The sequence below is a fragment of the Anticarsia gemmatalis genome, chromosome 28 (assembly GCF_050436995.1).
Source record: "Anticarsia gemmatalis isolate Benzon Research Colony breed Stoneville strain chromosome 28, ilAntGemm2 primary, whole genome shotgun sequence".
NCBI classification, from domain to species: Eukaryota; Metazoa; Arthropoda; class Insecta; order Lepidoptera; family Erebidae; genus Anticarsia; species Anticarsia gemmatalis.
This window is the reverse complement of record NC_134772.1, coordinates 3,025,181-3,052,904: the sequence shown is the minus strand read 5'-3', so window position 1 is coordinate 3,052,904 and position 27,724 is coordinate 3,025,181. Positions and strand designations below refer to the sequence as shown.

General features: G+C 35.8%; 3 protein-coding genes across 4 annotated transcripts in view; 2 read left to right on the top strand and 1 right to left on the bottom strand.

Annotated features, from left to right (window-relative positions):
- Positions 1-5,576, top strand: part of LOC142984874 (scavenger receptor class B member 1-like) — a 57,342-nt gene extending 51,766 nt beyond the window's left edge. For both annotated transcript variants that reach the window (XM_076132734.1, XM_076132733.1), the window contains exons 9-12: positions 857-1,000; positions 1,520-1,638; positions 2,122-2,250; positions 2,842-5,576. In XM_076132734.1, the coding sequence (XP_075988849.1) occupies positions 857-1,000; positions 1,520-1,638; positions 2,122-2,250; positions 2,842-3,084 (635 nt within the window). In that variant the 3' untranslated portion in view covers positions 3,085-5,576. The remainder of the gene's footprint in view (positions 1-856; positions 1,001-1,519; positions 1,639-2,121; positions 2,251-2,841) is intronic.
- Positions 5,577-6,320: 744 nt separating this feature from the next.
- Positions 6,321-22,458, top strand: LOC142984724 (uncharacterized). Its single transcript, XM_076132476.1, has 15 exons — positions 6,321-6,641; positions 7,694-8,504; positions 9,136-9,251; positions 9,902-10,601; positions 11,207-11,350; positions 11,839-11,933; positions 12,445-13,374; positions 14,353-14,503; positions 15,563-15,642; positions 16,097-16,262; positions 16,798-16,910; positions 17,318-18,216; positions 18,857-18,976; positions 19,461-19,559; positions 20,426-22,458. Exons 1-15 carry the CDS (start codon positions 6,510-6,512, stop codon positions 20,574-20,576), a joined length of 4,707 nt encoding a protein of 1,568 aa, XP_075988591.1. The 5' UTR covers positions 6,321-6,509; the 3' UTR covers positions 20,577-22,458.
- A 522-nt stretch (positions 22,459-22,980) lies between these two features.
- Positions 22,981-27,452, bottom strand: LOC142984725 (coatomer subunit gamma-like). Its single transcript, XM_076132477.1, has 2 exons — positions 26,824-27,452; positions 22,981-26,031 (listed from the first exon to the last, which is right to left on the bottom strand). Exons 1-2 carry the CDS (start codon positions 27,364-27,366, stop codon positions 23,983-23,985), a joined length of 2,592 nt encoding a protein of 863 aa, XP_075988592.1. The 5' UTR covers positions 27,367-27,452; the 3' UTR covers positions 22,981-23,982.
- Positions 27,453-27,724: the final 272 nt, after the last annotated feature.

Genomic DNA, 27,724 nt, shown 5'->3' with positions numbered 1-27,724 from the left:
CTATTTTATTTGATTGCCAGACAACAGAATGGTCTGGCTGGAAGTGTATGCGACTACTGATCATGAGGTTTTGGGTTCGTTTCTTGGGTAGCGAAAAGTGCTGTTAAAATTGATCTATTCTATTTTCTGCCGGTATATTTTTCATAGTAGTCCAGAGCTTAGCATCGTACTCGGTATATGACGGCATTCTATTACATTGGCTGTTTTCAGTAAAGCCTCCGATGCCGAATATTGATCATTATCTTTTTAAATAGTTTTACTCTATCTACTGCAAGGCAAAAGCCTCGTCAAGTATGAATGAAGTACGCATGATTGTTTAATGTATAATAGAATACGGGAATTAACGTGTAGCGGCTCGCAACATACAGCGACATCTACTGGGACCAGCGCGCAACCAACCACCACGCGCAGTGTGACTGACGTCACAAGTCCTAGATCGCGCTTTCGAAGTTTGCACTGCAACTGACTATATATACAAGTTCCCGACTACAACAGTCGGGCAGCCTAGGCCCACCAGGCACGATCACCTCGCCTGGTCGGAGGATCCTCCCTTTGTGATGGAGGAACACGATCACCTCGTTCCTCCACAAACGCGAACACGCACTTTACCTTAAAATGCCTTATTGAATGCGTGTTCGCGTTAATTCCCGTATTCTATTATACATTAAACATGCAAAGCAAGACTTCGTCTTTCCACTTTCACACACAACTAACAGTTTCGTTTGGGAATCAAACCCGCGTCCTTCCGCAATGGTTGCGGTGTGGCGAATGTGGTGTGCGGCTTTAACCACTGCACCATGTTGGCAGTTAAAAGCTCGAGAAGACATTATTTATTTCATGACTATTTATTTTCCAGGCGAGCTAACAAGAGACAGCGTGCCACTCTATCGTTACAACCTGTCCGAGAGCGTGTTCGAGCGCGTCACTAATGAAACAGACTGCTATGACACCAGTCCGCCGCTGCACAGGGGACTGAGTGATGCTTCTAAGTGCTATTTTAGTAAGTACTTACTTTGAAAGGGAATAAAGGTCGAGATTACATCAATTTTTTTGCGGGAACCAGAATTATGGTTTGATCTTCAAACGAAGCAAAGCGCTTGAGATTAACCCAGGTATCATGTGCAAGTACTTGAGTGATCCTAGATTTAATTTTATGTATCTCAGTTAACAATTAATATACGTAAAATGTATAGTCACTTTTTGGTTCATTGCTGCTTTGAAGTAACGTGTAAATCACCGTAATCTAAGAGAGGAAACAATGTACAACATAGTGGCTTACAAATAGTTACCAACTGAGATAGCTTGCCAGGCAAACTTCGTACACAAGGAGTGAAGATGGGACTCCGTCTGTCTGCTAGTGAGCTGTATTTCATGAACCGTTACCGTTATAATAAGACATTTTCAGAAATTTTCACAGATAATGTATATAGGTTGCCACTACAACAACAAATATAGGTCTCCCACACATGTTTTTGCTGGTTTGTTTTTCTATCAAGCTAACATCGCCTTATTTCTTCAGACATGCCGATGGTGGTGTCCTACCCTCACTTCTACACGGGGGGAGTACCTAAAGACTACTACGTCACTGGTCTGCAGCCTGACAGAGCGAAGCACAACTCTTGGGTCGAGTTGGAACCTGTAAGTATTGAGAAAAAAGAGTATAACTGCTTTGCGCAGGGGTTTAAGTTGCGCCGATACCGTTGCGTCGGGAGGCCGTGGGTTCGATTCCCACTCGGAACAAGTATTTGTATGATCCACAAATCATTGTTTTGGATTTGGTTGTACTTTGTGTCCGTTGTTGGTAAAAGTCCCCGCGACACAAGAGCAGTTCTTAGTGTGGGAGTTGAAAAAAAAAATCTGCTATCCACGGCCCGGAAACAATTATTTGTTGATTGCACAAATAATAGTCCCGTGTGGGAATCGAACCCACGACCTCCCGACGCAATTGGTGGCGACCTAAACCACTGCGCCACGGAGGGAGTCAGTTTTTGGTTTCAATAAATCCAGACTCAAGATATTATTTTCCTTACAAACTTCCCTTGCCTCATTCACATCCATACATCTGTACACATACATACATGTACACCTTACAATATAATAATCTCATTTTTCCGTTTCCAGTACACGGGTACTCCGTTCGAGGCTGTAGCTAGAATGCAGAGCAATCTACAAATTCATGATATTTCATCATTCGATGAAAAGTTTGCCAGATTATCTAACAACATTATTCCATTGTTCTGGGGAGAATATGTAAGTATCTTCAAAAATACCTGAATTATTCTTAAATAAATAAATTTAAACTATTAATATCCAACTCAGCAAGGGTCTCCTCCCGGAATGAGGGAGGGGTTTGGCCTAGTCGATCACGATGGTCAAGTACAGATTCGGGACTATGCGAACCTTCAAGAACTGTTTCTAAAGAACTCTCAGGGACTTTATTGGATTCAAACTTTGCTTATATATTATGTAATTCAGAATTTAGAACTTCAGCGACCCGCACGGGCTTACACAGCTGACAGTGGCCTATTTTATACTGCCTTCGTCGCGCAGTGGTTTAGGTTAGGGGTTCAATTCCCACACGGGACAATTATTTGTGCGATCCACAAGTAGTTGTTTCGGGTCTGGTTATACTTTGTGTCCGTGGTTTGTATGTTTGTAAAAGTCCCCGTGACTCAAGAACAATTCTTAGTGCGGGAGTTGTGTTTTTAAAAAAGAAAATATAATTGACCCGCAGGCTTATACTGCATTTTAGAAATACACAAAAGTATTTACTATAACCTTGATAAACCGTGCATACTAAGGCCCTTTACTAAGTTTAACCTATATTTTTTCTCATTTCAGCATCAAGAAGGTCTTCCAGAACACATCAGAAAGACAGTTTTCTTCGCAATAGTGATTCTTCCGCCATTATCCATACTAATATCTACAACTATTCTATTACTAGGTTTCTACTTAGTAACAAAACACTTATACCTAACTAAACTAAACGATAAATTAAAAACTATTTTACAATTTAAAAGTAAAAATGTATCGCAAAATAAAATATTTGCTTTCGAAAAAGAAACTTTTTTGAAGGCTAGCTAATTTTGGAGGTTAGGTTTAGGTGTCATGGCTCTGAGTCGGGGAATTGAAAAGCAAAGTATACAAATAAACAACAATATAACTGTAATAATATAAATTAAATTATGTTACTGATCATGATAACTACATAGTAATATTAGGTTGGGGAAAAAGTCTTTTCTTATTATAGCATGTATGAACTTGTAATAAAATCTCTTTGGCTTCAAGAATCACAAATGAGTACACGGTTCATTAGGTTTCTTTCAGTGAGCTCGTGAGGTACCCAAATATCGAGCTTTTTTGTGTAGAGAAAAGATTTTATTACAAGATCATACCTACATACCTACTATAATGCGAAAAGACTTTTTCCTCGACCTAATATATGCATGTATATTACATATATATAAGCCCGATTTTAGTAACTAATTTGTAGCGCGATTCTCTACTACTATCGACTACCGACAACCGGCTAGCTATTGAGAAATTATATATGAAAATCTTATCAGCGCCTCTAGTGGATGCCGTAAGAACTTTGTTGCAGTACATTTTAAATATCAAACTCTCGATACTCGATAGTACCGACTGTAGAGAATCGAGCTACAGATAACTAAATGGCCGCTTTACTTAGTAACCTAAATACGCTAAAAGGCCTTTTAAACCTGAGCATCATTGATGAAATCGGGTTATCAATGGCTTGAATATTTTCAGAAATAATGTAGATGATGATTTTACGCTCCCAAAAATCTATCCACACCAAATGATCCATCTTGGTTCGGTAATCCAGGATTGAGGATAGCTCGATTTTGTAACCACGAGTAATCGAAGCGTGTAAGATGGTTTGATGTGGATCCGCGTAATGATTTCCCGACTCAAGCCATAACTTTCTTCTAAGGGGTAAAGGTTTAATATAAATAAAGACTGAATACTCGTAATTATCATGACATGGCCAAAGTTTAACGAAATTTCGATTGTAAATTGTATAAATTAAGTATTTCTTTCTTTCTACCTCACGGTGTCGAAACTTATTTGTTCTGGAATATTTCCAAATGTACCAATCGTTCCAGGATGGAAAATTACCAGTTTTCTCCGATTGTACTAAACTATCGTCTACTGGCAACCAAACAGTTATCGAGAAATTATGAAAATCTGATTAGCGCCTCTAGCGGGCGTTAGTGCAAAACTACTTTTGCAGTACATTTCAAATGTCAAACTCTCGATACTCGATAATACCGAATCAGGTTACAGGTTGTATTAAGTAGCAAAAAGATCGTAAATTGTCAATTAACAATCAATTTCTAAGCGATTTTTTAAACATTTTTTTTTGCTATGTCGGAATAAATTGTACTTACCAAAATAAGTACAGTAATAAAGCTTTTAGAAAACTGTATAAAATTAGATGAAATTGTATATTACCGATAACGTATTTTTAATGCATTTAATTATGTTTTGTTAAACTTCCGTGTGCTGGATCATTTTCAATATTAAATACGATTAGCGGCATCTAGCGGTGCGTAGAGGAACTATAAAAAATACATTTCAGGTTAATGAAAAAGTATATCTTTTTCCCAAATAATGGATGTTTTAGAATATTTATTAATATCGGAATATAATCGAAAAATTTACAAAAATATTTCAATGTGGATGATTAAAATTTGTCAGCCTAACAGCCTATTACTTAAACGTCACTCTGTTTTAAAGAGCACTCAATACCTACATACCTACGTATTCATAAGTTTAATCCTTCATTTAATTTGAGTGACATTTCAGTATGTGGCCATTATAATAATAAAAGCTAGAAAAATGTAAAACCAAAATTTATTACAAAAATTCAAAGGTGCCATTTGATTTGTATAAATTCGAAATTATTATTGCAATATTTCGGCGTCTATTTTTAGTTCCTACGTCAAATTAAAGTCGGAACCTGTTCCACTGCTGAGCATGGCTCATCTTTCGTACTGAGAGAAGGTTTGAGTCCACGACGACCAACAGCGGAAGACTCAACCTCAATACATTGCTCTTAGGACATTACTTAAACCAGTAATATATTAGGGGATAAATGTTTTTTGACACGTGCCGTCACGCGACGCCGACGGGTAGCATTTGCCGAAATTTGTTCGATATGCTACATTTCAATCGTTGCTAGGTACATAGAACAAGTATAGCGACATACCAGTTGAACACTCGGCATCGGAAGGTTTGGCATTACGCAGAACACAACGTAATAATAATATCATTTGAAGTGTCGTGACTAAACATAGAGAGCGTGATGCGAAGGTGTGTCGCTAGACTAATTAGCGCAATGTTGCCCAACATCGTTGAACATATCGGCGACACTTGTCGTGGAACATTTGACCCTTATATCCATGGTTTTATTGTAAATAGAAGGTGTTAGTTATATTATAATTTTAAATTGGGGTAGTTTTAGCTGTGATTGTTCCTAATAAGAATTAGATGCGTCAAATTTGCTCACTCTTAACTTTAAGATAATTTTATAAAATAAAAGAAACATTTTGAAATTGTATTTTTATTTCTGAACCCTTTACTTATATGAAAAACTATCACATTATTGTGTTTTTCATTATTATAAGTAAGGACCTATTAAACGGCCTGATGAGGGGATTTTGTCCACAGACCAAAATACGACCAAAACTAACCAAAATGCATTATTTTCCATCCTACATTGTTTGCGCCAAAGTAATGAAATCAATTAATTCGAAATATATTCTGACCTGATTCCAACAGGCTTGAACACTAAAAAATGCACAAAATAATGACATTGCTATCAGTCATTAAAGTCAACATGAATAACAAAACAAAATAGGATGTTAACATAAAAGATCAATCTTTGACTGCCTCCGTGGCGCAGTGGTTTAGGTCACCACGCCGATACCACTGCAACGGTCGTGGGTTCGATTCCCACACGGAGCAATTATTTGTGCGATCCACAAATAATTGCTTCGGGTCTGGTTGTGCTTTGTGTCCGTTGTTTGTATGTTTGTAAAAAGTCCCCGCAACACAAGAGCAATTCTTAGTGCGGGAGTTGTCTTTTTTAAAAAAAGAAAAAAAAAAAAGAATCTGACTTAATTGATTGAATCAATACAATGATAAAATTAAGTAAAATAATAAAAAATAAATCATACTGTATTTTTGAAATGGAAATATATGGTATAACTACAGTTATATCTCAATTATAAATAAATAATTCAACTTTTTTTAGTAGCTTATGCATCAAATGCTACAAATGAAAAGCCTCGTACCCGGAACGTGACAGCACATGAACACAACAAAAAGTTAAAATTTCGCGGGTGTAAGCAAAAATTTTCGACAACTTTTACCGTAGTAAAATCAGTTTAGATTATTTTCGCCATTGATAAATCTATAAAAATACTGCAACAATTTGTCATATACCGACTCTCTATATATAATTTGAATTATTTCGATCATGCATAATGAATCCCAATAAGAAAAGTTTGGTGGTCAATAATGGGTGGATTTTATGTCCCTCTAAAAGTTTTCCTGGCAAATTTTACTACTTTAATGGGCAAACCGGGGAAGCAGTATGGAGTTTAACTGATAACGAGGTACGTAATATCTTTTATCTTTATAAAATAATCGTTAGACGTGAATATTATGAACATTTTTGGCAAAAGCTTTCGAGGCTGCAACACCTAAGTTTTTACCTAGTTTTTTAGTTTATCGTCGTCTATATCAGTAGAGCTGTTGTGACTACTTATTTAATTATTGCACTAATATTATATCTTGTAAATATTCGCCCGAAAGTTCAAATTGATTATCTGCCTAAAGTTTGGTAAAGAAAAAGTTCCAACATTCATTATGAAATCATCATTATATTCACAGTTTTTCTCCAATGTACTACAAGGAAATACCTTAAACTTTTAAAACTTTTACAATTTAGTTTTAATACCTACTAACTGATGTAGGAGATTAGGGATATTAGGGGTACACTGAAGCATAATAATAAAATCTTGATGAATAAGGATCAAAGATACACATTGTTTCTTAGTAGCTTCCTGGTTCCTAAACACTAAAGAAAGATCTACTTTTAATGAGGTACCTATAGATACTTAATTAGTTTCATGGTCACTGATATCTAGAAATTTTTTCTTGAAATTAAATAGGTACCAAAGTTGACCCTGAGGTTAAGGGAAAATGAAAGTTAAAAAGTAAAGACTGCAATAAACTATTAAGAATAACTTTCTAGATTTTGTTTTTTTCTTGTAGACAAAACTAGGCTTTAGGTCCTTAAAATTACATAATTTAATAAATAAATAGGTACCTATTTATAAATATATTCAAATCACTCTCAAACTTGTACTATGGTGACTAGATTATAAAAAGCTTGGTATATTAAAATAAGCTCACCCCTATACATGTATTATATTTTTATTTTTATGTTTTTATATGGACAAATTCCAATATTGTATTATAAATAATGTTTTATAGTTAAAAATAAATAAATATCATTGGACAACTCACACACGGTCATTTGATTCCAAACTAAGCAGAGCTTGTACTATGGTAGCCAAATAACTGATATACATACTTATGTATATACTACTAAATAAGTACTTATATAGATAAATTGACAAAAATATATTACATTTATTTACAGAAAAATGCTCTAAAAAAAGACAATAGAGGTAACATCCAAAAAATCAACAACACATTCCATGGCTACCCTGAACCGGCCACCCCTCCAAATCATAGTCCCGAAGCTATACCAAAGGTTTGGCCCAACACATCTACAAACATTTGGCCCAACTGCAAAACTCCATTTCAAAACCGAAATTTTGTCCAACATACACCAATGTTTGGCCAACCAGCACGATTTGATACCAATTTAGACCGTTTTATGCCAATGCCCAACATAGTTTGGACACCGATACAATTGCCAACTCCTAATTGGCGCTTTATGGCTCCTGATTGGAGGCCAACTGCGGACCAAGTGACACAAACATCGCAAATAGAAAGAGATTTACATGTCCATACAAGTGGCATACCTTTGAGCCAGAGATTTGTAAATTATGAAACACCCACACTGAGTTTTGATAAAGAAAATAAAATACTTAAAAATAATTCGAAAACTCCAGACAAAAATGAATCTAAAATGCAGTTGGAAAATGATGGTACTTTGACAAATAACACAGAAATAGTAAATTTGGAACAAGATTACACAAATGTTGGACCTTCTAAAAATATTGGAAAATCTACTTTAATTCCTCATAGAATAGAATTTTCTGATGAAGATCAATCTGAAACAGATTTTTGTACTGAAAATCAGAACCTAATGCATTGTAATAAGGTTAACAATACAAAATCAGATGATTTGGGAGAAGTAAAAGATATTAGTAAATTAGATAGCTCTGATTTAAGGTTCTTATTAGTGGCTAAAAGGAAGCAAGCAGTGAAACAACCTTTGGAAGGTATGTATTAATTTTGAAAATATTAGCTTTAGTAGTATTTTACTAACCAACTTCGAAAAAAGGTGGAGGTTCTCAATTTGACTGTATTTATTTGCTGTTCGTTATGTTGGAATAACTACTCTGTGGTGTCGTCGATAGAGTTGCGACTGCCGTGCAGAGGTCTCGAGTTCAAATCTCGAGTCCCCAAAAAATTTTATCTGAGCTTTTCTGTCAAGGAATTCTCTGGAGTGAGGAAGTTGACGACGTAGATATCCAATATCCATGTTTCAGAGAGCACCTAAAACTATCGGACCCGCGCCTGACCTCTCACTGGTCGTATCTGTGTGTTGTTTATAGTGCTAAGTTATGCTAAAGTACGGATTATAGTTACTTGTCAAGAAATCTGACTAAACACACACCCTCTTATTTCATAAACACACAATAAACCTATTTTAGTTAAAAAGCTACTATAATTAAATATGTTTTCTCTTTTTCATTTCGCTTAGGAGTGAAATGAATAACTTCATTAATTTTTATGAATAAGAGGGATAGAAGTTTAGTACATAATGAGCAAATATCACCTTGATGATTCAACCGACTTTTATGGTATCTGGAATTTGCAAATAAATATTTAATTACTTCTTGCTTTCAGTAAAAAAGGCAAAGCTTAATGAGCCTGTACTGCCTTCAAGGAAGAAGATCACATTCGATTTGACCAATGAACATTATAGTGACGCAAGTGAAGATAACGAAATATGTATTTCTGCTGTAAGTACTCCTAGATACATGAAATTTCTGATAAAATTATGTGGTGTAACTAATTAATGTTCATAAAATTTTTATCCTAGGTAATTCTAATAGCGGTTATATTAATAGTTATACAGGCATTTTCGTTTTTGTAACATTTTTCACTGGTACTCTGTTCCTATTGGTAGTAGCGTGATGATATATAGCCTATAACCTTCCTCGATAAATGGACTATCTAACACTGAAAGAATTTTTCAAATCGGACCAGTAGTTCCTGAGATTAGCACGTTCAAACAAACAATCAAACAAACTCTTCAGCTTTATAATATTAGTATAGATTTGACAATGCACAACATAAAATTTTGTCTTTAAGCAGCAACATCAAATTTCAAAAGTATCATTTTTTAAAGTATTTATTCACAACTGTTATGCTACTAGATTATTTCTACATTTTTAATTAAACAAGCTAGCAGTGTTCCTTAGCATGGTGAACTAGTGGCCATTCTAGCCCATTACAAGCTAGGAAACATGCTATCCCTTCAAAAAAAGATTTAAAAATATCTCAGGCATTGTATTTTTTCTTCCACTGCAAGTTATTGGTGTGTTACCTCAGTAGTTAACAATAAATATTTCTCCATAATATTTAAAAAACATAATTTTATTGTTTCTAGAAAACTCCAATCAAGACTTACAATATGGAATCTCAAGAACAGGCAATAGAGAATAACATTAACTCAGACATATCAAAAGAAAAGGCATCTATTTTGACTACACCTAGAAACCAACTAAATCTTCAACCAATATTAAAACAAGATAACAATAAAAGCACAAATAATATAATAAAAGAATCAATCATAAACGATCCTATAAAAGAGAAAGCATCAATCCCTCTTTTAAAAGAAACGCATCAAATAAAAGAAACTATTTCAAAGAATACAAGATACGAAATAGTATCACACACTTACCCGGAAATAAACAAAGAAACTAACAAAGGGCATTTAAAAGAATCCACATCAATTCCTATAAAAGAAAGTACTAATCAGAACGTGAGATACGAAGAAATAATTTATCAACCAATAAAAGAAACGTCTAACGAAATACTTTTAAAAGAATTGAATACAAAGATGAAAGAAACTGAAAAAATAAAAGAATTTACTACAAACAACATGCAGATGAAAGAACAGGCATCTCACGATTTACTTTTAAAAGAGACATCTATCAGAAAAGTTGATACAAAGTTGACGCAAATAAAAGAGAAAGGTCTTTTAAAAGAACCATCTTTGTTTTCTGACAAAGAGATTTGGTATTTAGTAGCTGATGTGAATGTGTTGTTGGACAATTATGAAATTATTGAAGAAATATTAAAGTCAGGTATGTATAAAGCAATATTATTTTAGCATATTACTGCCTTGCCCACAGCTGGGCAAAGGTCTCCTCCCGGAATCAGGGAGGGAATTGGCTTTAAGTCCAAGCTGGTCTTTGAAATCTTAAAATGCTTCTTTATTTCAAGAGAATTTTTACTTTGTCAGTGTTTGTAATTATGTATATGACTGTCAATCACGAGGTTCGATTCCAGGGTCAGGTAATATTTATGGTGTTGATTTTGTTAGAATATTTTTTATAAGAGGCTAGAGTTTTGTTAACGAGTATTTGTGTAAAACAACCTTTTCTTAGTGTCTAATCATATAATACAGTAGTTGACTGTGTTAACAAAAATAAATATTAATCTTGTACTTGTTTGAGATTTATCAAGAATGCTCACTAAGTATGTCAATTATTTTCGGAAATTAATTCGTAATTAAACTTATTACAGACTGATGAAACATTATATTAGGCACTCATTTAATTACAACGAAAATACGAAACTGTGAAGTCACTATGTCGTATTTCATAATTATATATACATAGCTGATTTGACTGGTAGTATTTTTATGCCTGTTTGTAAAAGCACATAATAATATAATTTTAACTTTCAGATGAAAAGTCCCGTCTTCTCATACCGGGGAGTGTTCGTAGCGATATCGAAGCGCTATGTATAGGAGACTGTAGGGGTCAGCAGAGAGTGTTGATAGCTAGGCAGATGAGTCGACGTATGGCTGGACCATACAAACAATATATTGGTAAGTACTGAGGTAGTGTGCGACTGCTGATAGTGGGGTTCGATTCCTGAGTAGGGTGTGACAATAGCCAATAATAATAAGCTGAACATGAGCCCAGGTTTGATTCTTGGGTTGTGTAAAAATTATATTTTTGGTGTAATTTTATTAATAGTCTCATTGTAATTTTCTACTTAAACTATTGGTTTTATTCTTTATTTACCTACTGTTATGTAATAAAAAAATTAATAGTTACCTGAACTTTGGTGAAGTGCCCATATTAAGGCTCTATATTCTCGTCTTCTATTAAATGGTACTAACATTGTTAGTGGCAAAACATGAGTGTATTTCTAACTTCTGCCTACCCCTTTGGATATAACAAGCATAATTTTGTATATGAAAATTCAATCTCATGCTGTTTTATATATTTCCTCAAACCAATAAAGTATAGGAATTACATAAGTTTACTCGATTGAGTCGGAAAGGAGAGTAATGTGTTTATTTCTTTTCAGTTGAACCAAGATCGCAAGATTCAGATAATATAACAAATAGTTACGATAACATATTAAATTGCTGTATGAAAGCTATCAAAGACAAATATTATGTGGTAAGTAATTTATAGTAATACTAGCTGACCCGACAGACGTTGTCCTGTCTACACGTTACTAATAAATTAAAAATTAATTAAAAAATGATTGTCCAGCGGACAAAATTGTGAATCTAAACCATTCTCAGATCCCCTTGAACACACACAAAAAATTTCATCAAAATCGGCCCAGTCGTTTAAGAGAAGTTCAGTGACATACACACTTACAGAAGAATTATATATATAAAGACTAGCTGACCTGGCAAACGTAGCTTTGTCATATAGATTATACTAAAATGGCTATTAAAAGTAGGGGTTTTGGTGATAAAGGGTAAAAATGTAGGGTTAGTATTACTGAAGGGTATCGTGTACCCAGGTAACTGGGTTGTGGAGGTCAGATAGACAGTCGCTCCATGTAAAATACTAGTATTCAGATGCATCCGGTGAGACTGGAAGCCGACTCCAACATAGTTGGAAGAAAGATTAGGCTGACTAAAACGAATGAAATTACAATATATTTGTGATTTTTCAGATACTTCTAACCAACGACGAAAATCTCCAATCAAAAGCGAATTCGTTAAACATAAAGTGTTGCAAGCCTCAAGAATTTACAAACGGTGTTGCCATACAACCTAAACCTTATACCGATCTTAAAAAAATAAAAGTAATTTTAAATAACAGAATGGAGGAAGAAAATAACATATTTATTCAAAATAAAATATCGGATTTATTTTCTAAAAGAGAAAAAGATTTAGTTGGCAAAGAAACAGGGAAGAATTGTGACTTTTTAATTAATATCACTAAACCAAAATTAAATAAATGTATGGAATCTTCTGAAATAAGTAATCGTGTACAAGAATTACATTTAAAAGAAACGAATAATGATTTTGAAAAACTACCAAATAGTCACAAAAATCCAAAATCTCTATTTAACAATAATCAGAATACATTTTTCCAAAATTTTCAACATAATTTACAAAAAACAAATAATCAAAAACCAAATTCAATAATATCGAAATATTTTCAAAATGACAACGATTCTTTTGTAAAACTATTCGATTCGACCAAACCTAGTATTTCTACTCAAAATATTTCCCAAAGAATTGACGACAAAAGCCAAAATATTCAGGAAACGAGAATAAACACAGCTGCAAGGAATAGAGTAGAAAAAATACTGAACGTTTTAAACCCAAAAACGTCGAAAATTAATCAAAATCAGGAACAAATATTTAAAATACCGAAATTACTTCCAATACGAAGACCTATTAAGACAACTCCTAAAGATCGCTTGGAAACAACTGACCAAGTCTTGAATTTCAAAATGTCGCCCGCTTTGAAGGGTAGTTTGAATAAATTTTGTGTTAAAAATAATAATATGAGTGAAAAGTTAAGGAACAGAATGGATGAATGGATTTGCTGTTTTACACAAATTATGGAGGAATTGCTGTCTGAAATATTGCAGGTAAATTATTTATTTATTTGTTATGTATTGTGGTATTGGAGACTTACGTTACATATATTTGTTATGTCAACGAAAAAATGCTTATATAAATTTTCTTATCTCTGATGTCCCAATGGTTGTGTATTTAATCCGAGATCTTGGGTTTGATTCCCGGATCGAGTAAAATTAATATTTTTAATAGTATGATTTTGGTAACATGTGTGATATGTATGAATAAAGGCCAATATCACCACCTTTGGATATCTTTTTATTTAGTTTTTTCACGACAACTCCCGCATTAATTGCTCTTGTGGCGCAGGGACTTTTACAAACATAATTGACTATTGTAGATCGCACAAATAATCGTTCCGAGTGGGAATCGAACCCACTACCTCCCTATGCAATGATAGCGGCGTGGCGACCTAAACCACTGCGCCACGGAGGCAGGCATTAATCTGTCAGATTTCTTATCAAAAAGAATTTTGGCAGTGGTCTTCATATATTTGCTAACGGATAGTTCAAATTCAAATTATTTTTATTCGCAGAAAATATGGTACAAAAGTTGGTTATCAAAATAATACAGTATCACATATTTTGTCATTAAGACATGTAAATATTAGGCATTAAACATTATGTAAAAGTCTGTAAAACTAAGACTAAAATTAATATATTTTAGTATATTAATTTTTATTTTAGTTTTATACTAGCTGACCCGCGCAACTTCGCTTGCGTCACCTAAGAGAATGGGTCAAAATTTTCCCCGTTTTTGTAACATTTTTCGTTGCTACTCCGCTCCTAATGATCTTAGCGTGATGTTATATAGCCTATAGCCTTCCTCGATAAATAGGCTATCTAACACTGAAAGAATTTTTCAAATGGGACCAGTAGTTCCTCACATTAGCGCGTTCAAACAAACAAACAAACTCTTCAGCTTTATAATATTAGTATAGATTTAACCAACACTTATCTAACAGTTATCTCTACATCTTATGTTTACAGAAGAACTCAGAACACATGCAAGAAATAAACGTGTCATGCACAAACATACATAAATCGTTGACTTGTATCAAGATGTTGTACGACGATGCTAAACTGAGAGAGATTGTGGAATGTCTTGTAGAATTGTTAGTAGCTAACTCTTGTGATAAGGGTAAGTGGGTTCGAATCTATCTAATTATTTTGTAAGGGACGCTAGTGGTTGCGGTCACCGGTCGGTAAACGATCTGTGGGTTAAGCTACCTTAGCGCGGTCATTCCTTCGATGGGTGACCGCATAGTGATATTTGAAATGGGCGTCTCCGTGCTTCGGAGGGCACGTAAAAAGTCGGTCCCGGCTGTTATCTACTAAGGTAACAGTCGTTAAGCCATGTCAAAGGCCTTCGGGCGGCTTGAACAACTTGGACACTAGGTTGACCACTAACCATACGATAAGAAGAAGAAGAAGATTATATTGTACAGGTTAATATTATTTTATATACATAATTAGCATCGCACTGCGTGTCAGCATTATTATTATTGTAATTGAATTGTACTTTAATTACTTAGTGACATTAAAGCACTCGTCGTGAAAGGTTGTGTTTATCATTCCCTATACCACAACCTTTATATCATCTCATCGACGCACGTCACTCATCACCTAGCTTCTCTTTGTAGGCAGTGACAACTCCCTACATTTATCCTACTAATATTATAAATGCGAAAGTTTGTGAGAATGTATGTATGTATGTTTGTTTGTTACTCTTTCACGCAAATACTTCTCAACCGATTACAATGAAATTTGGTATATAGGTAGCTGAAGACCCAGAATAACACATATGCCTACAGTGGGACAGTTATGGGTTAAAAAACATTATTCTTATACGAGAGGGGCTTAGAAACCGACAAATATATTTAAACTAGAGGCCGCCCGCGACTTCGTCCGCGTGGAAACCCTCCCCGTGTAAATCCCGATCCCTCGGGAACTAAGGGATAAAAAGTAGCCTATGTGTTATTCTGGGTGTTCAGCTACATATCAAATTTCATCGTAATCGATTTAGTAGTATTTGCGTGAAAGAATAACATACATACTCACAAACTTTCGCATTTATAGTATTAGTAGGATTCTAAAAGACTCATAATAATAATTTAGTATTTTTTCTACATCTATTAAAATATGACAATACATTTTATAAGGTCCACTATTTATTTAATATTTCATTATTTCACTACAGGTAAATTGAAACTGGACACAAAACCAGAAGATTTTATGAAAATTATCGGATGTTCGTTTCTTTTGGCACAAACTTTGAAGGTATGTATAAAAACAATACAATTTAACTCATTACTGTCCCACTGCTGGGCAAAAATCTCCCTTCGGAATGAAGGAGGGGTTAGGCCTTGAGTCCACCACGCTGGCCAAGTGCGGGTTAGGGACTTTGCACTTTGACTTTTTCCTTCGAGAACTGTTTTAAACGCATGCAAGGTTTCATCACGATGATTTCCTTTACCGTTAAAACAAATGATAATTATTTTTATAATTGCACGCAGTGGTGAACGCGGTGTAGCGCCGCGTGTGATGGGTTCGAATCCCACCCGGGACTAATATTTGTGTGATGAGCTCGAGTATCTATTCTTATGTACTAAGTATGTATTTACATAAGTATGTTTATCAGTAATTTGATTACTATAACACAAGCTCTGCTTAGTTTTGAAACAAATGTCCGTGTGTGAGTTGTCCAATGATATTTATTTAACGTCTTTTTCAGAGCATCCTACCCACATGTACAGTGTTACAAGACATAGAATCGAACCTAGATACCTTGCTATATCATATAGAGAGTGAGTCTGTAGACCCAGACCCAGAATTGTTGAGACCTAGTGCGGTTTGTCGCAGCGAAGTCAATGATGTTAATAAAGGGACTAGGCAGAATTGTAAGTTACATTTAAAAAACTATATTAAAACATTACTCAAAATCCAGGGTTAAAGTTATGGGTTCGATTCCTGTACAGAATATAATTGTGTGATTTCCAAAGTACATCTATACTAATATTATAAAGCTGAAGATTTTGTTTGTTTGTTTGAACGCGCTAATCTCAGGAAGTACTGGTCCGATTTAAAAAAAATATTCTAATGTTAGATAGCCCATTTATCGAGGAAGGCTATAGGCTATATATCATCACGTTACGACCGATAGGAACTGAGTACCAGTAAAAAAAAGTTACAAAAAGGGGAAAATTTGGACCCATTCTCTCTTATGTGACGCAAGCGCAGTTGCGCGAGTCAGCTAGTATCTCATATTTCTTATATAGAAATGAATCGCAAAAATGTGCTCCTAAGCCCAAAATTCAAGAACGGCTCAACCAATTTCACCCTATCACCCATCTACTTAATGACCGCGGCAATTGTTGCTTAACTCACAGATCGTTTATCGCCAAAATAACAAAAAATATATTTATTTATTTTCAGTTTCTAAAGAGCCGTCTTATGTGATAGACTATTTGAAGAAACATTTCAAATGTTGGGCAGATTTGGAACCAAATAAAAATGAAAATAACAGTAATTCTAAAAATGGACAAAATGTAAGTATTTTTTGCTATTGTTGCCACAGGGTAACTTCGACTGTTAAGTCTAGAGTTCTAATCCCGGCTCAATAAATTGTGACTGTGTTTTTTACTGCAACAATAGTGAAATAGGTTCATCAGCATTGTTTTGTTCAAAAGCTTCATAACGTTACGCTGGCTACATCCACAGGTATGGGCAGAAGTGTAAAAAATACATTCATGTTTCGCCTTTAACAATGTTAGTCCCATGTAATAGGGGGCGAGCCTATTGCTATTTACTAGACACGTTATCAAACTCCGAACTATAATCATAATATTATAGTTACCGAACCCGGAATCAAATTGAAGACCTTGTGATCAGCAATCAATTGTGATCAGTTGTGTGAGGCAGAGTAGAGTTTATAATATGACATTAATTTTTACAGGAGGACCTGAAAATAGTGAGAATGTTTGGGAAAAACCTAAGTATGGTCAAAATAGACAATAATAAGTCCATTTCATATTCAAAACCCACTGAAAATGCCTCAAAAGCTGATGAAACGAAAGTGATGAGACTCGTGGAGAACGATCAACCAACGGAAATGATAAACAGCCAAAATACTGGACAAATATTGGGAAAACTTTTGATGAAACCACAAAAACTATTTTGCACAGAAACTGATAATAATAAGAGACAAAATGATAATTATATGGAAATTGCTCAACCAGAAATGAGCAATTTTGACAAAAATAACGAAGATCATACATTCGACGAAGCTGGTCCGAAAATGATAAGTAACATGAAACTAATAGACCAATACGAAGAAAGAGTAAAGAATAAAGAGCCTCTAGATTTAGATTTATTAGATTATTCCGAAATGAATAATTCTATTGACGATTTTTCGGATAAAACCGGTGATAATATCAGTTTCCGTTTCAACGATAACGAAAATGATGGTTCGAACAACGGTTTTTTCAAGACACCTAACAATGTAATGCAATTTGATGATAGTTACGCGAGAGTAAGCGATAATTACGCGAGTGTAAACGAAAATTACGCGTCGCGTAACGACACACAAGAAAAGGGTAACGACATTGAAAACTTCGACAGTATAAGTATAAGTAAAATTTACGGGTCCCGCAATAACACTTACGCTAACGTTAATTACGCGACTGTTGCGCTAACTGATGATAAATACGCGAATTGTGAGAGGAATTACGCAAATACACGGGAGGATTCTACAGCTGATTCAGGTTTTGAAAACGAGAGCACTCAGGCTCATACATTAGTTAAAGTGTTTTTGAAACAGCTGAGCAAGACTTTCAAAGATATTTATGGATTTATGTAAGTATTTTTAAGCCTGGATGTTAATGTATCTATATAAGTATGTATTTAGAAGTATATCAGTATGTTTATCAGTTATTTGGTTACCATAGTACAAGCTCTGCTTAGTTTGGAATCAAATGACCGTGTGTGAGTTGTCCAATGATGTTTCTTTTTTATTTTTGTATCACGTTTGTTATAGCTAAACCTGTAGGTAGAGGTGTATGAAATAAAATTAAGTTTCGCCCTTAACACTTAGTCCTATGTAATAAGAGGCCAATCTCTTAGTGATCGAGAGTATTCATGAGGCTTTGAGTAGGATTCCCGGGTCGAGCAAATAGGTATAAAATATTCCAAAGTCAAAAGGTAACACGGAGTTTGGTTAGTACCGGATTTATGACAATAGGCTTGTTTTTTTTATTATATTCTAATATCTATTAGAAAATACCAATAGTACTTTGTCCGACCCGAAAATCGAACCTGTAAAATCTCATGATCCGCGTGATTTTGATAAGTATGACAAGATGTATGGATGTGAATGAATCAAGGGAAGTTTGTAAGGATCGTACCAAGTAGCGTTCTTTGGTCTCTGCCTACCCCTATATTGAAAAGGCGTGAATTTATGTATGTATTTTTATTATTTATGTTTTTTATGTTACAGAACAAGTTTCGTCAAAGAGATCCGCGGCAAGCCAATGTGTGAGGAGAGAAAGAATATTCTACATATAAAAGCTAGCAGATGTCTACAAGAAATGGTTGCTGTTATACATCAATTGAAAAGGTAAAAATATAACTAACATACAAAGATATTACCTTAGCTCGTGGCTTAGTTATCAACAGCCGCACGGATCGATCTTTGAGGTTAAGCGACGCTTGCCGAGGTTGTTCTGTGGATGGGTGACCATCTTATACATATCGATTTCCTTGTTGTTTTGTAAGGCACGTTAATTTGAAGGTCACGACTGTCATTCTCAAAGATCTTTGACAGTCGTTAACAGTAGTCAGAAGCATGAAAGTCTGACAACCAGTCTTACCGAAGGGTATCCTGTTATAACCCAGGTAACTGGGTTGTGGAGGTCAGATAGGCAGTCGCTTCATGTAAAACACTGGTATTCAGCTGCATCCGGTGAGACTGGAAGCCGATTCCAATATAGTTGGAAGAAAGGCTGGGCTGTTGATGATGAATAAAATAACTTGATTAAAGTATAGTAACCATGCTTTTCTTTACTATCACGCCATGTGTTGTATTGATTTATGTTTCACAGTATAATCAGAAGGGAATCTCACGAGAATACAGTATTGAAGAGCTTATTACTCAGTGCGGGAATCGAAGCCACTACCGACAAGAGAATTACTAGATACAGGTATGTTTTTAACTTATCTTAAACCCTCCCCCCTCCTCTTTCCCTTGCCTCCTCGTGTCGCAAGGACCGCCCTTGCCCGGCATTGAGACACTAATATAATTTATTATTGCGACTCTTAAATGATTCACACCCTCTTAGACTCCCCAATTTTTTCAAATACCCTCCTCAACTATCTATATAATAAACTAGCTGACCCGCGCAACTTCGCTTGCGTCACATAAGAGAATCATAATTTTCCCCGTTTTTGTAACATTTTTCACTGGTACTCTGCTCCTATTGGTCGTAGCGTGATGATATATAGCCTATAGCCTTCCTCGATAAATAGGCTATCTAACACTGAAAAAATTTTTCAAATCGGACCAGTAGTTCCCGAGATTAGCGCGTTCAAACAAACAAACAAACAAACAAACAAACAAACTCTTCAGCTTTATAATATTAGTATAGATTTCATCAAAAATAGAAACAGACAAACTTGTTCTTATAAAATTAATACACTCCTTATAATCACTCTTTTTTCCCAATGAGTAGGCAGAGACCAAAGAACGTCACTTGGTACGATCCTTACAAACTGCCCTTGCTTCATTCACATACATACATCTATACTAATATTATAAAGCTGAAGAGTTTGTTTGTTTGTTTTTTTAAACGCGCTAATCTCAGGAACTACTGGTCCGATTTGAATAATTCTTTCAGTGTTAGATAGCCTATTTATTGAGAAAGGCTACGACCAATAGGAGCAGAGTACCAGTAAAAAATGTTACAAAAAAGGGGAAAAATATGATCCATTCTCTCTTATGTGACGCAAGCGAAGTTGCGCGGTTCAGCTAGTGATATATATGGAAACTCACTTTTGTTTTTATTTTCAGACAAATAATAATAAAATGCTTGGAACAGGCACAGACCTTGGAGAGCGCGTTGCGTGTCATCGTATGTATAACCATAGGGGATATAGACGCTATATCGAATAATGCAGATTCTATTAGCTCCAGTATAAGATATATTAACATATTTGAATAAAATAGGCGCCCATAGCCAGTTGCGCTCACCGGTCGGTAAACGATCTGTGGGTTAAGCAACCCTTGGCGCGGTCATTCTATAGATGGGTGACCGCGTAGTGGTATTTGAGCTGGGCGTCTCCATGCTTCGGAGGGCACGGTCCCGGCTGTTGTCTACTAAGATAACAGTCGTTAAGCCATGTCAAAGGCCTCTCGGGCGGCTTGAACAACTTTGACACTAGGTTGACCACTAACCATACGACAAACAAACAAACAACAATAAAATATAAAATAATCTGGTCTTTATAACGCAGATTCTATTAGCTCCAGTATAAGATATATTAACATATTTGAATAATACTGAAATAATCAGGTCTTTACTATGCTACCGTCAACTGTGGCATCTTTACTTTCCCATCGTAACTTTACCAACTGAAAAATATATGTATTTGATGATATTTGGTAAATGTATAATATAACAAAAGTCATTTTAAATCCGTCTTGGTTTAATAGCACTTTATTAATAAACTTAACATCTAATATATAAAATTCTCGCGTCACAGTTTTCGTTACCGTACTCCTCCGAAACGATTTTGACCGATTCATAAAATTTTGTGAGCATATTGAGTAGGTCTGAGAATCGCCCAACATCTATTTTTCATACCCCTAAGTGACACTTTTTTTTATATGGCATAACAACGTCTGCCGGGTCAGCTAGTAATGTATAAAGTTACCATGACAGTGAAAAGACGGCTTCGTGACGCAGTGGTTTAGGTCGCCACGTCGCTACCAGTGCGTCGGGAGGTCGTTGGTTCGATTCCCACACGGAACAATTATTTGCGATCCACAAATAATTGTTTCGCGTCTGGTTGTACTTAATGTCCGTTGTTTGTATGTTTGTAAAAGTCCCCGCGACACAAGAGCAATTCTTAGTGCGGGAGTTGTAAAAACAAAAAAAAAGATGCCACTGTTGACTGTTAATTAATCGAAAATATTCTACCTTTAAGAAATGCTAGTATTTGATGGCTGATTACCGATAGATATTATTTCTACAGTATTTTTTTGTTTATAAATAAGTACGGCATCTACCCAGTGATTAAACATTATAAATTTTTATTTTAAAGTATAAATGTTATTTTTTAAAGAAGCTAGTGACTTAGAATATATGATTATGTTTATAAGTACATGAAAAGTTTAAAAAGACGATTAAATCGTTATATAAAAGTTAGATCTTTATGGCAACTATTATATTACGTATAAGACTCGTGCATTATAAGTATTCTTACATTATTGTGGTGTGGGGAAATCTTTAACCGTAGACTACTACCTTACCCATGCTGTTTTGTTCGCGTATAAAGTTGCATCCCCTATTACAGCCTTAACGGGTCGTTTTTTACACTAGTCTTTGGAGGCCCTAAACTACTATGTACTATAGTACGACAACTTAGTGGAGAGCCTTGCATGTCGAAACATCCAAATTTTTGAAGTTAAAATGTCATTACACCTATGCAGAAGGTCTGTTTGCTAAAGCTACTCTTTTTTGGATACACATCTGAATCTCGAATAGAATTTTGGCAAAACTTGCATTCTAAGGCTCTTTACTAAGTCGCCGAACTGTATTTTTTATAATTACTGAGCTTTTTTGCTTATTTCACTGGGTCTTAATAAGGTTTTCCACCCAGGCCTTCAAGTATCTTAGTCTGCCTCTAAGTATCCCTAATGTGTTTAAGATTTCCCTATCTTTTATAATAAACAAACTTAAAGTCTGTACTTAGGTGTAATACTAAGGTGCTTATAACAGATGATTCCTAAAAACTGTGTTATTATAAATAAGGATTAGAACTGTATTGTTTCAGAGTTTGCTAGATCTTTAAGAACAGTTGATTAATAAAAGAGTTTAATTATTTTGTGGTTTTATTGTTTGACTCAAAAATAGTTTTATAAAAGGTAACGCGTATTTTTGTTGGTATTATGACACGCAAGCTGTGGCAGCTGAAAGTGGCATATTTTGTTAAAACTACTTCATTTTAGAAATACACAAAATTCTTTATTATAATTTAGACATATGTGTGTATGTATGTATACTCAGTTAATACTGGTTGATTACTCAGTCAGGACTATTATAGTGAGTGTTATCGCAAGGAAACTTATTGATAACAGCTTTTAATATCGGTTTCAAATCGAAATGTTAGGAGTCTGATTAAAGTCCCTTAAATAAATAGAAGTATGTTAAATTAAAACCAGTTTTGGGATTAAATAAAAAAAAAGCTAAAATATCTTTCTCTAAATGCTAATTGCATGTTTTTGTTCAATATTGACGTTATAGACAGAGCGACGAAGATTACCTAGTTGTATTATTATCTTTGATACGTAAATAAAATTAATCAAAATATGTAATAACCAAAAGGCCGAATAAAAACTCTCTCTACTATTATTTGACTTTATTTCATACTTCTATTACATGTTTTGACATCAGAATACATTTCTGGTAAAATTGTTGAATAAATGCTATTTAGGTAAACACATAGTTTGTATATTGCTTATATTTTAGAATCTATGGCTAAGTTACATTTTTTAATTATGTATTCAGTTATCAGATGTTTTTCACATATTTTTGTATTCATTTCCAACCCGCATTTGGTCAGCGTGGTGGACTCGAGGCCTAACCCCTCATTCGGGAGGAGACCCTTGCCCAGCAGTGCGACAGTAATCTTTATTATATAAAACTCTTCCGTTGCTGACTGACTGATGGACAACGCACAGTCGAAACTACTGAGCGTAAAAAGTTGCCATTAGGTATGAAGATTCCTTAGGAACTGTAGAGGAGCACTAAGAGAGGATTTCGGAAATTCCCCCTTGAATGGAGTGAAATTCACGCGAGAAAAGCCGCGGGTGGAAAGCTAGTTTATCATATACTGTTGAAATATGGACGCATAATGGCTATTATTTCCTAGTAGGGATATTACGGGATTTGATTGAAAATTGAATTATGATTTATGATTATTTGATCACTACTGTAGTAAAGATAATATAGTTTCTAATACATTTAGATATTGGAATTATTTTGCTTTGAAAATGTCAATGTTTGAATTTAACTATCACCTTGTATAAATCGAGAATTATGGCCAGATTTACTATTTCTAAATAAGTATTTAGTTTAAGAAGTAGAACATTACCAGATTTTTCCATACAAATTGCTGTTCCTTTATCCATCGGATAGGTTAATCAACACTTATCCATAGATACTTTACTAGTCCTAAATCTCCAAAAATTTATAATTATGCAAATAGTATATGACCATAACATATAAGACCCGAAACAGTCCTTTTGGTATCAAACGCTTCATCAATCTGACCACAAATTTCAAACATTGACATCCCCAAAACTATTATATTAAGTATCTAACTTATAATAAATAGTATAAAAAATTATCCCACAGCGGCCAGAAGCAGTTGTGCTACATCTTCCCTCGGGGAGCGAGCAGCTAACTTCATTGTAACTCCTCCTGTGGTACCTGCAAGCCTTGCCCTTACCAACACAGGGGCCCCACCTCGGAATATCCCACCTCCCCTTATTTCCTTCACCGCTTCTCCTACTATAGCACCTTTAGGAAGGCCTAGATGCTCGCAAACAGCTTTCGCAGCATCATTTATATCATTCTGAGATAGAACAAACGTATCACTCGCTTCCGGAGCATTCGATGCTCGCTCCCAAGTCTGTTCCCAGTCGTCACTGCCCGCTCGAGCTCTGATTTGATCAGAACAGCTCATTTCGAAGTCTTCCAACGGGTAAGAATCGGCGTAACCTTCGCCAGGGTCTGGTACTCCTGTTGTAGGGTCACAGTCACGGACATAAAACTCCAGAGACGGCATAAAGGTGCCCAAACTATCCATGAATGCGCTCGGGTATTCGACTATTGCGAAAACTGATCCTGGTTTATCGTAAACCAGCTTAGGGCAAGGTATTATTGTTTTGATGTCGTATTCTGGTGGGGCTTCCAGTTTCACACTGACCTGTTCCAATAACTGATCGCTTAGAGTGTTCACGCACTCGAATTGTAAGACAACATGTCTCGCGTATACATGTTTGAGTAAACGAACCCTGTATTCAGTTTCTGCTTCAGTCAAATCGACAGGCAGATTAGTTTTGAACACAGGACCCAGTCTTTCAATACCAGGGATTTTAGATAACTGTTCAGCATAAATCTCTTCAATAGACATTTGCACTGGTTTTCGTACTTCGATTTCGACGATCGCTTCCTTGCTTTCTTTTGCTTCTTCTTCTGCTGGTACGGTCAAGATATTAAATGGCTCCTCTGGTTGAGTAGTTAGATGGTCTCGGAGAGCCTTTTCGAGGAGTACAGGGTTCGGTTTAGCCACATTTACTATGTAATCATTGATCAGTTGTGGATCGCCTGTGTCTAAAATGGCGCTGTAGTAGATAGCTCTATCCCTGACTTCGTCCTCCTCGTCTAATTGGCAGCGAGCGAGCAGGACGCGAATATTCGGCAGCAGTTCAGGTCTTTGAGCTCCGAATTGGGCGACAGCAGCTACGGCCGCAGCACGCACCGGCCCGGACTCCAAAATCACTCGATTGTAAATAAATCGTATGTACCGTGACGGTTGGCGGGACTTAGGACCTTCTCGTCCTAACAAATGCAGGATCCTCACAGCTAGAGCTGTATGCTCGCAATCCTCAATGAACTCGCAAAGATGAGCCAAACCAGTTTCCTTGGCTTCAGGGTTTTCTTCCACTAAAGCGATGATAGCATCAGCTATAGCCGCTTTGTACTCCAGCCCACCTTCGTCTCGCAACATCCCAGCTAAGAAAGCAGCCAAAGACTGGTGTTTCCTTGGGAATTTGGTACAAAGACGCCTAATAGCGCGAACAACGACAATTTTAAATTCATCCGAAATTTCGGATACAAAACTCGATATTTGCTTCATGAGACGGTCTACTGAACTTTCGGCACCCGTCGCTAGTAAAGTAGTCACAGCTAAGGTAGCTACAGACCTATTTGGATCAGAAATCAGGTTCTCCAAGTCCACAGCACAGGCTGCAACGGCCGTAGGATGTTTTGCTGTTAAACGAGCTAGTGTCCTCGCACCAGCTAATCTTAGAGACGCTTTAGAAGAACCACAGAACAGCTGTAGCACTGAAACTGCAGGAGCCAGGTCTCTGGTTGTCTTCCTCAAATTCACAATGGCATGAGCAGCCTCATATATCACCATTTCGGATTTATGTCTTAGACAGCATTCGATAAACTCGATGTAAGGTCTTGCTGCGTCTGAGTCATCGTCTTCAACCAGTTGGGCAGCAAGGCGGATGAGCAGACAGAGGGCGTATGGAGACTTAAGGGGGGCTCCGGCCAGTCGGGTGACTAGTTTGACGGTCGATAGCTTGTCGTTTCTTCTGGAGCCGGCTACTACTCCAAGTGCGTGGTATGAGACCATAGCGTTCTCTGAGCTGATTGCTTCCTTGAGGACAAAAGAATATTTAATTAATATCAAAGCGCATAGATAAACTACATTTTTTCATGGCACAGTCAAGTGGCTAAATAAAGAACAGTAGGTGGTGGCACAACTGGTAGCATTGACTTCATATGAATTGATAAGTCTGTTTAAGCTCGTACGAGTTGCCTGTGCAGCTACATAAATAAAAATAATATAATAATATGTCAAATAAATTTATCCCATTACAGGTTTTGGTACTTCAAATGCAGGTTGAGGGATTTGAATCCTGTCAACACTTGCCTCTTACCTACTACTGTATAAGAAGATTGTCCGTTTAAAATACTTGTCTTCATTACGGAAATACAATATATTTCTATATTTGCTAAAAAAGATATCCGACACAAACAGATCATTGGTGGTTACAAAATTAATAATTTTAAGTAATGGATGTGTTATATTTCATATCAATATACCTAATCAAAATCAGATAACATAAGTTAATCTGACTTTAACAGAAAAATCAATAAAATGTAGAAGTAACTAGGACACCTTTCAGTATTTTTTCTTGTAGTTTTTTCTTTACCATAAATATATAATTGATCAGATTTCGAACTTTCAGATTGAGTGTGGACTCAGTCTTTACATGTTGAACCAAAGTAATAGAAAATACTACCAATACTACCCTACCAACTAAAAAAATTTTAGTAACAGAATATCTCTTTGGTAAATACGAGACCCTACTAAGATTATATGATCGGAGATGGTAATAATTAGTTAGACCATAGTGTATCTAGAAGTAATATTTTTAAAACCAACCTGAGCTTCATTAGCCCACCGGCGGACTAGATCAGGCGCGGTCGTGGACAGATGCAGCGCCGACACCAACGCGGCGGAACTGACAGCTGGGTTCCTATCCACAATGGCCTGCTTCATGTATCTCTCGATCGCTTGCAGCATAGTACTATCAGTAATACTACACAAGGCTCGTATAGCTGCCGCACGGTACAAATCCTCCTTCCCCGTCATGTCTTTCGTGAGCGAAGAAGTCACAATTATAACATCTTGAGCTAAAGTACTCAACTCTTTGATACAAAGATAAACCATACGTCTCAGCATCACATCCTTCGATTGAAACAGTTTCGTAGTCGCAAAGAACGCCTCCGTAGCCTCCTGAGTCGTAAACTTCTCGCTTTGGTTTAATAAATACAGAATTTTCGTCAAAATAAGGGAACATTTTCTCGGGTTCACGGGCGTCTGGTTGAAGTATCGCGCTTCTTGTAGGACTATTGTCTTGTCCAAGTTTTGATAGGGGTTGCCTCCACTGTCCTCCTCCTCCTTTTTGTCACGCTTGAAGCTCATTTTGAGCTTTTTAGGGGTGAGAAGGAAATTATAAGGTGCCGACGAATACAGCTTACACGTCACTTGTATTGATGGCAAATGTCAAACGCAAACGTCAGTCATGTTGCGAAACAAAACTACGTTTAGTTGTGCAAGTTCATGTTATTTTTATATAGATTTTTATTCCAGGAATCTTGTCATAACTCAGTATAAAAGTAAAATACATATCAAATTAATTAACTAGCAGTCGACATGTTTAACATTATAGATCATTTTCTTGGTGGTAATTGAAAAGACTGAGATTAATAATGCTGGCAGTGTTTATTTAAGTATTGCTGTTGTAAGTTAGAAGAAGCTGCAACCGCACCATTATTTCCTT

Excerpts from the sequence above, each read along its gene's own strand:
- LOC142984724 (XM_076132476.1), top strand. The coding sequence starts at position 6,510 with ATGAATCCCAATAAGAAAAGTTTGGTGGTCAATAATGGGTGGATTTTA. Across the intron at positions 9,252-9,901 it reads ACGAAATATGTATTTCTGCT|AAAACTCCAATCAAGACTTA; the intron begins GTAAGTACTCCT and ends TATTGTTTCTAG. Across the intron at positions 18,217-18,856 it reads AAAGATATTTATGGATTTAT|AACAAGTTTCGTCAAAGAGA; the intron begins GTAAGTATTTTT and ends TTTATGTTACAG.
- LOC142984725 (XM_076132477.1), bottom strand. The coding sequence starts at position 27,366 with ATGAGCTTCAAGCGTGACAAAAAGGAGGAGGAGGACAGTGGAGGCAAC. Across the intron at positions 26,032-26,823 it reads GGTGGGCTAATGAAGCTCAG|GAAGCAATCAGCTCAGAGAA; the intron begins GTTGGTTTTAAA and ends TTTGTCCTCAAG.